The sequence below is a fragment of the Glandiceps talaboti genome, chromosome 12 (assembly GCF_964340395.1).
Source record: "Glandiceps talaboti chromosome 12, keGlaTala1.1, whole genome shotgun sequence".
In the NCBI taxonomy this organism is placed as follows: domain Eukaryota; kingdom Metazoa; phylum Hemichordata; class Enteropneusta; family Spengelidae; genus Glandiceps; species Glandiceps talaboti.
The window spans coordinates 5,201,822-5,215,986 of NC_135560.1; the positions used below are offsets into that span (position 1 = coordinate 5,201,822).

At 34.3% G+C, this 14,165-nt stretch overlaps 1 protein-coding gene across 1 annotated transcript in view; it reads left to right on the forward strand.

Annotated features, from left to right (window-relative positions):
* Positions 1 to 7,480: 7,480 nt before the first annotated feature.
* The window catches only part of LOC144443454 (transient receptor potential cation channel subfamily M member 3-like), a 32,137-nt gene continuing 25,452 nt past the window's right edge, over positions 7,481 to 14,165 (forward strand). The window contains exons 1-4 of the mRNA XM_078132934.1: positions 7,481 to 7,619; positions 9,901 to 9,980; positions 10,948 to 11,116; positions 12,587 to 12,800. Of these exons, the coding sequence (XP_077989060.1) occupies positions 7,617 to 7,619; positions 9,901 to 9,980; positions 10,948 to 11,116; positions 12,587 to 12,800 (466 nt within the window). The 5' untranslated portion in view covers positions 7,481 to 7,616. The remainder of the gene's footprint in view (positions 7,620 to 9,900; positions 9,981 to 10,947; positions 11,117 to 12,586; positions 12,801 to 14,165) is intronic.

The window sequence follows — 14,165 nt, forward strand, 5'->3', positions numbered from 1 at the left end:
TCACAGTAGGGTGGCATTTCTGATGACTTCCATGATCTTACAGGGTGTATTTTTAGGGACTTCCAATGTTTACACTAATTTAATCACAGGATGATTACATTCACACCACAGAGGAACCACTATCACCCACTTGTGTAATCTAGACTAGTTATAGTTTGTGACCAAGACCCCGATTGCCAGGTAAGCTGTTGTTCAAATCAAAGGAGAAGGCTAATAACTGATGTGTATACAAATACTTCGAATGTATCTATTTTTGCCCTTTTACTTAATTTATTCTAGTCTTTAAGGTATGCTGTTACGGAGCCAGCACCACACATCGGTCAACCCCTCTCAGGAGAAAGGAGGCTGATGAGGGCGGAACGACACAATGTATCGTAGTCTAATTTTAGTCTATTTACCAGAAACAAAGATTGTGCCAAAATAAATCACTAACACTGAGTAACTACAAATAGTAGAGGCAAATTTATTTATAATTAGGCGTGAGTCAGTGCATTGATTTGCAAGACTGAGTTAGATATAGATATACTGAAGTCAGTATTCTTTTAACTATCTGTCAAAATAAAGTGGGGCTAACGTGAAAAATATTCCTAGTACTGAAAGATTTAAAAGCCAAAATATATGCATTTATAGTGTGTGAAATAAAATGAATCAAGTCGCTGTTCCATCATAGTTTAGCCCAAACAAAAAAATTATGTGTTTCTCGATAACCTGACTAACCCTAGTTTAAGCCACCGACCCTAAACATTTTTTTTAAACATTTAAAACAAAAAGATAAATTCTTTGTCTTCTTGACCTTCGTGTATGTCTGTTTTCTTTCACCAGTGATGTCTGTACAGATTTCATCAAACTATCACAGACATTTCGTTTGTATTTGGGTTGAAGCAATATTTTTCAAAAATAATAAACAATGCAATTTAAAAGATAAAATAAAATGAAATAAAATCACAACCTACCTACCCTATTTTCTGAGGCCATGTTATCGGAGACACACAATTATGTTGTTTTTTTCACCTTACTAAGATCATAAAATGCCAGTAAACAGGAAATAAATTAATTTGGTTTAATGTTCAAAGGTTCAAACTGTTGTATGGTGAAACATTCATCATTTTAGCCCCCCCCCCCCCCCCCCCTCTGTCTATCTTAGAAAATGATTACTTAAATATAATTGTACCCCTTAGTATAGCAGATATTTAAAATACAAATTGTATCCCTTTGTATGGCGGCAGATATTTAAAGGACAAATTGTACCCCTTAGTCTGGCAGATATTTGAAGTACAAATTTGTACCCCTTAGTATGGCAGATATTTGAAGTACAAATTTGTACCCCTTAGTATGGCAGATATTTGAACTACAAATTTGTTCCCCATTTGTATGGCAGATATTTGAAGTACAAATTGTACCCCTTAGTATGCTAGATATTTGAAGTACAAATTGTACCCCTTAGTATGATAGATATTTGAAGTACAAATTTGTAGCTATAGCATACAGTAGAACAGACTTTGTGTCTATTTATGATATTTTAATATATTTACATGTATACTCTTTCATATCTGATATATTTTCAATTTATACATTATTTTGTTATTTTTCATGTGGCAGTATGCTATATGAACTGCTATGTTGCTTTCAAATTGTTACATTTCATGTGGCAGTATATGAACTGCTATCATTGCTTTGTTATTTTTCATGTGGCAGTATATGAACTGCTATCATTGCTTTGTTATTTTTCATGTGGCAGTATATGAACTGCTATCATTGCTTTGTTATTTTTCATATGGCAGTATATGAACTGCTATCATTATTTTGTTATTTTTCATGTGGCAGTATATGAACTGCTATCATTATTTTGTTATTTTTCATGTGGCAGTATATGAACTGCTATCATTATTTTGTTATTTTTCATGTGGCAGTATATGAACTGCTATGTTGCTTTCAAATTGTTATTTTTCATGTAGCAGTATATGAACTGCTATCATTGCTTTGTTATTTTTCATATGGCAGTATATGAACTGCTTTGTTGCTTTATTTTCATATGGCAGTATATGAACTGCTATGTTGCTTTGTTATTTTTCATATGGCAGTATTATATGAACTGATATGTGCTGTTATTTTTCATATGGCAGTGTATTAACTGCTATGTTGCTTTATTTTCCATGTGGCAGTATATGAACTGCTATGTTGCTTTATTATTTTTTATGTGGCAGTATATGAACTGCTATGTTGCTTTCAAATTGTTAGTTTTCATATGGTAGTATATGAAGTATGTGAACTGCTATCATTGCTTTGTTATTTTTCATATGGCAGTATTATATGATCTGCTATGTTGCTTTATTTTTCATGTGGCAGTATATGAACTGCAGTGTGGCTTTGTTATTTTTCATGTGGCAGTGTAAATATTTGAGATGTTCAGTTGTCGTACTTATAGCACATGTATTCTAGACTATAAGCCAAACTAAGTGTCATTTGATAACTGTGTCTAGAGGAGTGAAAAACTGCAAACACGCTTAACCAGAAAACCTGTACAGGGTAAGTGTAGTCATTCAAAAATTCTCAGACTATACACATATGAAAGCTGTGGCATTTTGATTATCTATTGGCAAAAAAAATTGAACATTCCAAAATTAAAACATCAGTTCTTTACCAGCCATGGCTACCTTACAGCAAGTCGGAACCTGGTGTGTGTGTTTAGCTTACAGAAATTGAGTCATAGGTGTCCAAGAAAGTAAACATTCCATGACACATAAAATTGGTGATAGTAACCATGGAATAACCATAGCTACCATAGAATAGCCATGGCTACTATAGATATAGCCATAGCAACCCTGAAAATATCCATAGCAATGATAAAATAGCCCTAGGTACAATGAAAATAACCATAGCAACTTTGAGTGTATGAGTTTGCAACTTTGCTCATTCACGATTTTTTTCAATAAACTAACCCGAGAGAGCACATCCAGAGCACATCCATGTCACGTCTCACTGTACAACATTTTACCCACAACTCTCTCTGATTTGTAGTGTTGGACATCATCTCCTTGAAGTCAGACAAATCTCACCAGTGTATAGGGTTTTCTAAAAACATTTTTTCCATTTGGCAAGCGTAGAATTGCCACTGATGAGTTTCCGAATACCCATTTTCATCGGTTCTGGTATCAGTGATTTATTGTAGAAGGAGTAGCAATTTTAGGAATTTGTCAGCAGATTTTCTTGAAAGACATGCAGAATATTTGCGACCAAACTAAGGAAAATATATGCACCTGTTATGTCTTTGCCAAAGATATAGATTTATTTGAATAGGTATGACAAAAGAAATTTACATACTAAAACTCATCATACACACTGACTACCCAAGTTATTGACACTTTGACAGTGAAAAGTGTTTTATTCACAGCACATGCTTAATTTAGTTGTTAGTTCATTTTTATCCAAAATTTAGAACTTTATTTTTGATTCCTAAGCGTTCTTTTGCTACATATTAATTAAACTTAATTACTATGCTTAAAATGTTGAAAAGTATGGATTATTGAAAAAGTTATAAAATAAGGAACCTCCAAGCATACCAATCAGAGAGAGTTGTGGGTAAGATATTGTACAGTGCGTCTGGTGATCTTGTTTATCTACTTTATGTTTATATACATTTGTACACCACTATTTATAGATATATATATATAGATGCAGATATTTGTAAGATGTTTATGAAAAAAATAAATATTTTTTAGCACAACTGAACTCTTCAGTAGTTCAGTAGGGCTATAGGTATCGCAAAAATGTCTGTGTGTGTGTGTGTGTGTGTGTGTGTGTGTGTGTGTGTGTGTGTGTGTGTGTGTGTGTAAAGTCAATAACCGCTTGATCAATTGTATTTGGTAGGAAGATTACTTAAATCATGTGGATGGACAATTGTTCAAATGAAAATGATTGCAGCAGAGATGTGTTTTTTAGGTTAAAATGATTAAACTCCTAAACTACAGTGCTGGTTGACCAGGTATTTAGTTTGGATGTTCTGTGTGACGGGTAGATGAAGGGTCATTCAGGGCATGGTGATTCTGTCAGTGATATGCAAATTAGGTATCAAAATGTGACTTTTTGGTCAAAAAACTTTAATTCCAAAACTAATGGGCAGATTGGGCTGAAATTTAATGGGGATGCATTTGGGGATGTGTGGATGAACACACTGACACAACTGGCCCTAGCAACCATGGCTATGCCTTTAGCAACAGCCAAATGCTAGTATTCTTTGCAGAGATAACAACATTGTTGGGTGGGCAAGTGAAGAATTAGCAGCAGCCAGATGCAGAGGTAAAAACAGGGATGGGTAGGCAAATGAGTAAACATTCATTAAATGTATGCAAATATGCCTAGCAACAAGAATATTCCCATAACAACAGCCAATTGATGGTAACTCATTGATAACAAGAGGTTTATAGATAAGGGAATAAACATTCAAATAATGTATGCAGATATACCGAGCCCGTAGACCATGCCCGTAGCAACTACCAAATGATGGTGTTTACGGCAAAGGTAACAACAGGGCTGGACAAGCAAATGGATAAACAATTGGCAATGAACACATATATGCCAAGAAACTAGCCCATGCCCATAGCAACAGTAAAATGATACATATTGCAAAATAACAACATCGATGGTTAGGCATTTGGATAAATATTTGTTTAACAAATTATGCAGTTGTGATACAATGCCATTGTCTCTATTTTGTCCCAAACAGTTACATGTAAATATCTTTTGTCCCTTTTTATATTGTGTTCATATTTGATTTCAAATTATCAAAAGAGTTGCGTGTTATGTAGTCTTTTAACAAGAAATCACAAATAGTGAATTTGTTAATGTAAAGGTACAGTGGTCAGTGTCATTCCAAGTTGTCGACTTTCACTTTCTTGTTTTTCTGTTACTAATACTTGCAACAAGATGCAACTATAGAAATAAAACTTATAGAAATGTTTTGTTTTGATTTTCAAAGTTTGCATTGTTTGTTGTGTGTTCTTTTCTCCAGTGTTAAGCATGTTTTCTATTTGAAGGGAAACAAAACAAGAGACTTGTTTTACCTATCAACTTTTTCACCCATATGAAACCATGAAAAGTAATTGACACCAATCTTGGCTCACTTTCTGGTGACCCACATTACAGTCATTTCAAAGGAGAAAATATGAGTTAGAATTATTGCTGATTGCCAAGGAACACTATATTGAAACTCTATGTCACCTAGATATTGCTCTCCCACAGGTCTACCTCTTTCATTAGCAGACAGAATGTAAACAAACAAAGGATATAGAGGCAAATATAGAAATCGAGCTGTATTCACCATATCAGACTTTAATCAGATTACATATTTATTAGATGCACACTGAATATTCGTGACTTTATCTAAATGTAATCAGCATGTATGAGTCAAGCAATTTCAGTGTGAATCTAATAAACATGCAATCTGATTAAAGTCTGATGTGGTGAATATGGCTGTATTTCTTTATGTACCTCAATTTCCTTTATTTACGTTTTGTTGTTCTAGGAGTGGTCACTGCCTTCCCATGGCGATCACCGGGAACAACACAAGTAAAAAAATATGTGAGATGGAAATAGAGGCAAATAAAGAAATCAAGCCACTTTTATCATATCAGATTTTAATCAGATTGATAAATATGTATGTCTTCAAGGTCCTGCGAGGCAACAGTAGAGAAATATGGGAACAATAGTGGTGAAATAGAATTTTAATTTGATGTTTATTGGCAATCGCGCAAATTCTATATGATGTTAAATCATGAAATGACTCCCTTTATTTCCTTGAGTGATGTTACCCTTTAACTGCTATGAAAGGACAAAGAACACTTTGTATTACACAATATTTGCTGGCTCCAGCCGTTGGTCCACTTATGTACGAGTAACACTGAAGTAAAGCACATTCTATATATGCTACACTCATTTATAGCATTCATATTACAACCCATAACACCAAAGTAAGGCATTTTCTGTATGCACCAAAATCGTTTATAGCATCCATATCAAGTGTAAAAGTATACTGTTTCATTTGCTCATTGACCACATTAGAAAGGCCACATGCTAGGCTTGTAAATAGACCAATTGAAACAGTATAATTTTGCACTTGATATGAATGCTATAAATGAGTGTAACACATAGAGAAAGTGCTTTACTTCAGTGTTACTGGTTGTAATATGAATGCTATAAACTAGTGTAGCACATACAGAAAGTGCTTTACTTCAGTGTTACTGGTTGTAATCACTCGCTACCCTAGAGAGAGAGAGCATTATATAAGCAGAAAAAATGCCTGGATCTTTCAGATTATGATGGCCCCACTTTTGATAGGAAACAGAACGATTACTGGCCAAACTACACCTTGAGATTTCAGAATGTCATACTGTATGCATGCTATATAGCTGAAGAAACTATGAAATATATATGTTACACTTTATAAATTTATCACAATATCTTGATGTGGGTTACATGTCTATGAGGCCTTGTTAATGTCACTTTTCTGGGTGGTTGGTCCATTGCTGTTAAGATGTATTTTGTGAACAAAATATATCAAGCTTAGTAAACTGTAATAGGATATATGTTGCCCCTGACAACTGACTGCTGTGACTTAGTTTGAATATAAAATGTGGGTGGATATATGAAAGTAAGTGAGAGATGAGGATGCACTTTAATGGTGAATATCATCAAGTCATCACCACAAAGAAAGACAAGGTAGGAAATACAACTAGGCACTAACTTGCCCCAGTTATTATAGCTTTCAAAACAGGGCCAGTTCCGTTATTCAGCTGTGAATTGCAAAATATATGATTAATTGTCTAGTACTACCAAGTGCCACACCTCCCCACTTCAAGAATTTCCCTAATTTAATATTAATTTTGATAATCATTTTAGTGTTTTTATTTAAAGTCAAGGACATAAAATAGCAAGTTGAACTAAGATCACCATGGGCCACCCCCACCCCCCAAACAAACAACAAAACAAACATGCACAATTTTCTGTAGCAAGTAAGTTTAATTTTTGAATATAGTTATTTTTCAGCTCTCATTCTATGGTTGCTGTTCAGCTAGAGGCAATGCATCACATCTAACATGCAGGTATTGCTATGTATCTGTTATCTTACGACACATTTTTATTCTACTTATGATGATTTATACACATTTGTATGTATCATATCAATCATATGATGAGAAGGATTTGTAAATTATGACATCTCATTACAAGCACAATTTTAAAATAATGACTTTGTATAGACTCATTCTAATGTAATAACCATTCTACTCTGTCAGACGTTAACATATGACCTATCACGATAGCTCATCATTTTCACATGAATTATGACCTAGCAACACAAAATCAAACGCTCCTTCATTGGTTCGAACTTCTGTCACCTGACAACGTAAAATGTATAGGCGCCTAGGGGTATCAGACTACGCATCTTCGTTTTAAAACTCGCACAAGCCTCGTTGTGGATGTAAAATGGTGGCCGTCGAGTTTTACCGGTCTGCTGATCGCGTTCTTGATTTCTGTGTTGTAAATAATTCACAGCTGTTCATTTATGAGGAGAATTGATGTAGCCAGGTCTTCGGAGCATCTAGACTACGACCCTGGTTGACATGGTATGTATTAGTTAACTATTCAGTGACTTTTTTATTGAAAATATATGAACTTGTACGGCTCGTGATAACACGCGACACGTTCAGGCAGCTGAAATCGAAAGCGTATGTAGTGGCTGAATAGCATGGCAAGACGGTATAGTACCTAGTACTAGTACATAATATATCCGTTTTCCGTGACAGATTTAGTCGTAGTGATATTTTGATGGTATACCGGCATGAGCGTCATTGGGAGCGACGATCTTAATTTATTGCTACTACTAGCCAAGTGTACACATCAATATTAGTGAAGTCTTTTCCGGGAGTCGTGTAATATTATCGAACGTAGAGGCGGAACGTAACACTCTGCAGACTGCAGCGAACTCAGTTTCCTTGCCTTGACATGACAGTCCAAAGTGTTCATAGGAAGTCAAAAATCAGATATTGGTATTATTAGATAGTTATAGTTAACATCAAATTTAAACTGGAATTATGAAATACAAATGAGGGGGATATGATTGTCAGATGAGTTGCTATTCAAAATATTATGTAGAAAATGTTAGTCACATTGATTGATCAACCATGTCAAAATACATTACTGGATACTGAAAGTCATGGTGACATTCAATATATATATATACAAAATCAATGTCAAATTGATATTATGACATAAATATTTGATGGAAATTAACTGCAGTAACTGTAGCGGTTTTGCTCCGTCACTCTCCGTTTGCAAACCCCGTAAGAAAGGCAAAACAAAAATGTTGAGTAACACAAAATATAATATGAAAAAGAATAAACAAGTATTGCAAATAAAAGAAAGCTACAATTATTGAAGATAGAGGGAAATACGCCTAATTGAGTCAATGATGCATGCAGTAATTGAGACTTGTTAAAAAATTTCTAATTTGAATATTGAATTATACACTCATCTCAAGTCACAGTTCTAATGGCAATTGAATTCAAAACATGTAAGTCAAGATCACCTTGACATTATAATGTCAAAATTGAAATGTCAATTTTTGATGTTAAAACACAGTGCAGCAAGCATGTAACTGATTGACTGAACGATTGATCAATTTAATGATTATCTTTGTGATGAAAGAAAACTTATTTTTTTGTGTGATATTGATCAATGGACTGATTGATTTTTGCGGTGATACAAAACTTTTTATCTTCTTTCCTTCCCCTTAGCTAGTTTTCTCTCTTCCACCTGTGTATAATTCACTCTTTATTGACTATTTAGAATTAAAATAAAGACACCTTGTTCATTACCTCCCTTAAACACCCATAATCTTATAATTACCAGGGGATCAGCTACACCAACAGTTTGCTTTATCTCATACTAGTATCTTCTGGGAGATTATCACACCAAATAAACACTCAATCATGTTAGTCCTGTGCAAATTTAATTTTACTGTACTGGTTCCCAGACACTGAACTGTGTCAGTGATGTAACTAAATTGTAAAAGTAGGTGGTGATATCTACAAATATGACTTATAAATCGACCTAATAATGGAACTATATTGGTTGAAACAACAAATTTTAAAAAACATTCTTAAAAAAGTAGCTGGCAAACTGTTGTAGAGTAGCTGCTTGTTTTCACCTGCTACCAGCCCTTATCTACATTTACCTGTGGGTAGTGAGTCTGGTCCATTGCATTCGTGTACAGAAGGGATTACAATATATGAAAGATAATTGTAAAACATGTCAACAACAAACAGATTATCTTTCCTCTGGGTAATAAGAAAACAGATTATCTTTGACTACAATTTGCATGTGTACAGTATACTGTTTTGTAAATTGTAGGACAATGTATACATGTAGTAAGCCCCCCCCCCCCCCCCCCCCCCCCAAGAAAAAAAAGAAAAAAAAAGAAGAATATTTGTTTCTGGCCAGTGCATGCATCACTTGTGTCAGTCTCTTTTTTGTGTGTTTGTGTGGCCCATGCAGTCTGCAGATCCATAGGGAAACACACAGATAACCCTCTCATCTTCAGTGAAGACAACTGCAGAGCCAATCATGAACAAGCAAATGACATCTACCCCACATACACATTTGCTCTAAAGTAGTAAATAAAAAGAACAATAACTGTCATAAATAGTAGACTGAGTGACAGGTTTGTTGAGAATAAAAATAAATAAAATGAAATAAAAAATCTGTCATCGCACCATTACAGACAGACTGTTCTGACCAGAAACAATCCTTTTTTTTTTTTTTGCATAAATTAGTAAGTTTATGATTGGTTCTCATACCCATTTGATGTACTTGTACCTACTATAAATATTGAATGTCCTTTTTTAGGCACAGAGAGGCTGGATAGAGAAGACTTTTAATAAGAAAGAATGTGCCAAATTTATTGGTCAAGTTGGAGAATTACGAAGGTAAGTTTGATAACACTGTCAACTCCAAGTTACAACTTGTGTGTACTAGCTGTACATCTGTAAAGATGCCTGTCATTGATGTCAATACAAATATCTCCAAATACATCACAATGGCAATCTGATTAAAATCCTATGTAGAAAGAGGCACTCATTCCTGGAATAAAAAATGGAAAACAAACGACAATATATGAAGAAAATAGGAGTAAATAAAACAATCTAGCGATATTCCTACATCAGATTGTAATCAGATTGATCAATATGGTAAAAGATTACATTTCTTTGCTGTGCCAAAATATTTGTCTTTTACACCAAATTCCAAAATGATCTGATGTAGTAACATAAAAATTGTTATCATAAATGGTGAAGTCACTGCAATTGCAGAAGTCTACCATACTAAACTGTGAATTTTGATAATTTTTCATTAAAGTATGCAACCTCAAATTAGAACATGTATTATTACATATGTACCAGAGATTACTTGCACCTGTGCACTCACATACTAGTGGTATTTACACTGCAGTGCAATACCGAAAACATTATTGCATTTTTGCATGCAAATGATATGTAAATGTGGATGCAATTGTTCGCTCTCCACGAAAGCCCATGATTGATAGCGTAATTTTTACGGAAATTTGTTGTTTTGGATAAACGTATGTAATAATAACAGAAACCAATGCCGCATGAGTGCCAGTGTGGGTACTCAGGGGTATTTGCACTCGAGCTTGCAGTGTTTTCTGCTGCAGAGAACACTGCAAGCACTCATGCAAATATGCAGAGTATGCCACACTTGCAATTTTGCGTCACGAGGTTCTGTCATAGTATTTAATCCCATATATATTTCAAAATGTTGAAGAAACATGCAGCCATTGATTGAATTGAAGTGAAGTACTGTAGCCTTAATGTAAATACCAGATAGTTGCCATGACAACATTTCTATTGATGGTGTCTTTTCACTTTTGTTGATAAGATGTGGATGTGGGAGACTGTTTGGAAATCATGCACACTTGACTCAAACCACACATCTCAGGGCACCATCTACAGAGAAATGGAATACAGATAAACATACAGTCAGTTCTCCTACGGATAGTTACGGTTTCCTAGAGTTTCAAGGTGCTGGACAAGCTAACAAAGCACAGGTAAGTGAAAGAATGAACTCATTACACCAGATGAAAAAGTGGTGAATTCTGATGAGGACTGTGGATAGAGTTCACTGAAAACTATGAATAATTGAATCCCTAGTCTTGACTTATTTAATTCTTATGTCACAAGTCACACAATACTAATAGACAAATTGTAAATTAAATATCTGATCTACATGTCTTCACATGAAATGCATGTCAAAACTATTTGCAAACAAAATCCTAATGCAATTTAATACAATTTACAAAACATATCTGCTTTTGTTTAAGAATTTGGTTTGCAACTTTATTTGGTTTGAATTTTTGTCTTTAGCGTTTAAATTATGTTTATGAGGAAGAATAACTATAACTCAGAAAATTTTCACTTGGGACTTATTTTCACTTTAAATATTTCTGTGGAAAACAGTATGTATAAACATAGACCCTACATTTAGGGTCTATGGTGTAAGTAAGTGTTGACTATTACTTATTGTACATAAAAATAGAGTGTACAAGTAGGATCAGTAATTCTTAAACATTAAAATTGGTACAGCTTGAAGACTGTTACTTGTAGTTGTATATGTCAAAATGTCTAGTCTTGATAATTGGTTTTCAGTATTTCTCTTCAGTAACAGTGACGTATTTGAATGTATGTAGATAACGTGGTGAATAGAAGGTTCTAGACTTTGTAGTCTTATCATTCTCCAATTTTACTACCTACCTAATCTTTATGTGTACTGAACCAGACTTTATCAATGTCTTGATCTTTTAAAACATACGGTGGCAGTATCAAAGTGTTCTACTTTATACCAGCTTTATTGAGCTTCAGATATAAACACTACTTGACCATTTATATAGAATTGAATATTAAATATATGTCAATATCATAATCTATAAAGTAATAAAATAAAGAAGGTTATTAGCACTGTATGACTTTCATAACAGGTAAATAATGTAATTACATATCAATATCATATCAATATCGTAAAGACCAGGGTTTCAATCCCAATTTCGTGCAAGGGTGCATTTGTTATTGGGTCAAAACAGTAAATAAATAGGTTATCTGTGATGTGAGGCCCCACAAGAGATAGGGGAACACCAAATTTTGTAGACTTTAAATAACACATGATGGGTCCAGGCTTATCAGCCTGTCCTAATTGTAGAGAAAGGGCGACGAGACCTGTCCACAACGGCTGATCTGTCAGTCTGCAAGTTTTGATATATGGTGTATTGTTGTGTAGCAATGGCATTTCAGATTGGCTTAGAGGGAACACTGTTTTCACATCTGATTCTCAACTGCGCTATAAGGGTTTAGGAAATTACAAATTCACATTATAATATCGAGCCCCGCTAACACTTAGATCGATCTCCCATTCTGAGTGCATGGAATTTTTATATTTGGCAAGTTAGCAAAAAAAAAATATGAGGCGACACAATCTGTGCAAATTCCTCTATCATTACCTATTGTCTGTTTTTGTCTCATTGCAGTATATTCGTCTTTCGGGTGATACACCACCAGATGCTATTCTCCAGTTACTACAGAAAGAATGGAAACTAGAACTACCCAAACTAGTCATCTCAATACATGGTGGTATACAGAACTTTGATCTACAACCTAAGCTAGCTAGAGTATTTAGAAAAGGTCTTCAGAAAGCAGCCAAGACAACTGGTGCTTGGGTTTTAACTGGGGGCACCAATACAGGTACTGTTCTACTCTAAATATCAGTTTATCATGAATGCTAAGAGTGGCCTTGTGTATGTTTCTGTTTTGTATGACCCAACTGACCGTGTGTTTCTTAAATCTGACCATCTACCCCCTCCATCACACCAAAAAAAATTAAAATTAAAAAATTAAATATTAAAAAAATTAAAAAATTAAAAAAAAATTGAAGAAAAATAGCATACCACCGATAATGGTCAGATGACAATACTTCAAGAGTGTATCTGGATGAAAATTATAGAACATTGTTAAAATTTGGGACTTTTAGAAGTCAAACAGTTCATCGGCAATACAATATAGTTACAAACAGTTCATAGATTCCTTCTGACTTTAGTGGTAATTTCTAAGACATCCAGATTGTTAACAGTATTACTATGAATTGAAAGAATCATGAACATGGCCACGATGTCTTTTTTGAAACTCTCCCCCCCCCCCCCCCCCCAAAAAAAAAAAAAAAAAAGTAAACAAATAAATAAAATAAATAAATAACAAGGGTCATAAAAAATTAGGCAAAAGTAAAAAAAAATGTTTGTTTCTAATAACATGACTTCATGGAATATGGTGGGTAGGTCAGGATTTTATTTCATTTCATACATTTTATTTTTTTTCAAAGACAAGATACTCATTTGTCACAATACTTCCTTAACAGTTGATGAGGTGTAAAAGAAGTAAGACAATTATATGATTTAGAAGTAGACAAACACAATAATATGCAGACTGTGCTGTTATAGGCTGAAATGATGTATAATTTCTCTCTGGAATGTGATTTTAAACAAAATTAACCAAAGATACTTTAGCAAGAAAATCTACAGGGAAATAGAAGTAAATTGTCATTTTACATGTAAAAAAATGTAAAATGTTTAGTGTGTGTGTGTGTGTGGGGGGGGGGGGGGGGGGGGGGGGCTTAAACTAGGGTCGGTCAGGTTACCAGAAACACACTATTTTTTTTATTTGGCCTTAAGAGTCTAAGACGGTTGTACTTGTTAAGAACATTTTATTTCTGTGTCAGAGTTGTTGTTTATATTGCATACTGTGACAAGAAACATACAGTTGAGTGTAACAAGGTCATATTCCACTTTATATCTGCTATGTTGTAATGAAAGATTGTTGTCCCATGGATAATAAGGTCACATCACACACACACTGCCTACTTGCAATAAGAAAACCATTGACCTCAGCATAAAGAGGTTGTCAGGTCAAATCATGTCAGTGACCTTGTTACAGTGGTAAATTGTTATATATAATCCCATGAAAACAATGTTAGTTTTACGTCATAATGCTCCGAGTATGATTCCGCGGACTAATACAAATTCGAGCCGGTAGGCGAGAATTTGTAGTCCGCGGAAT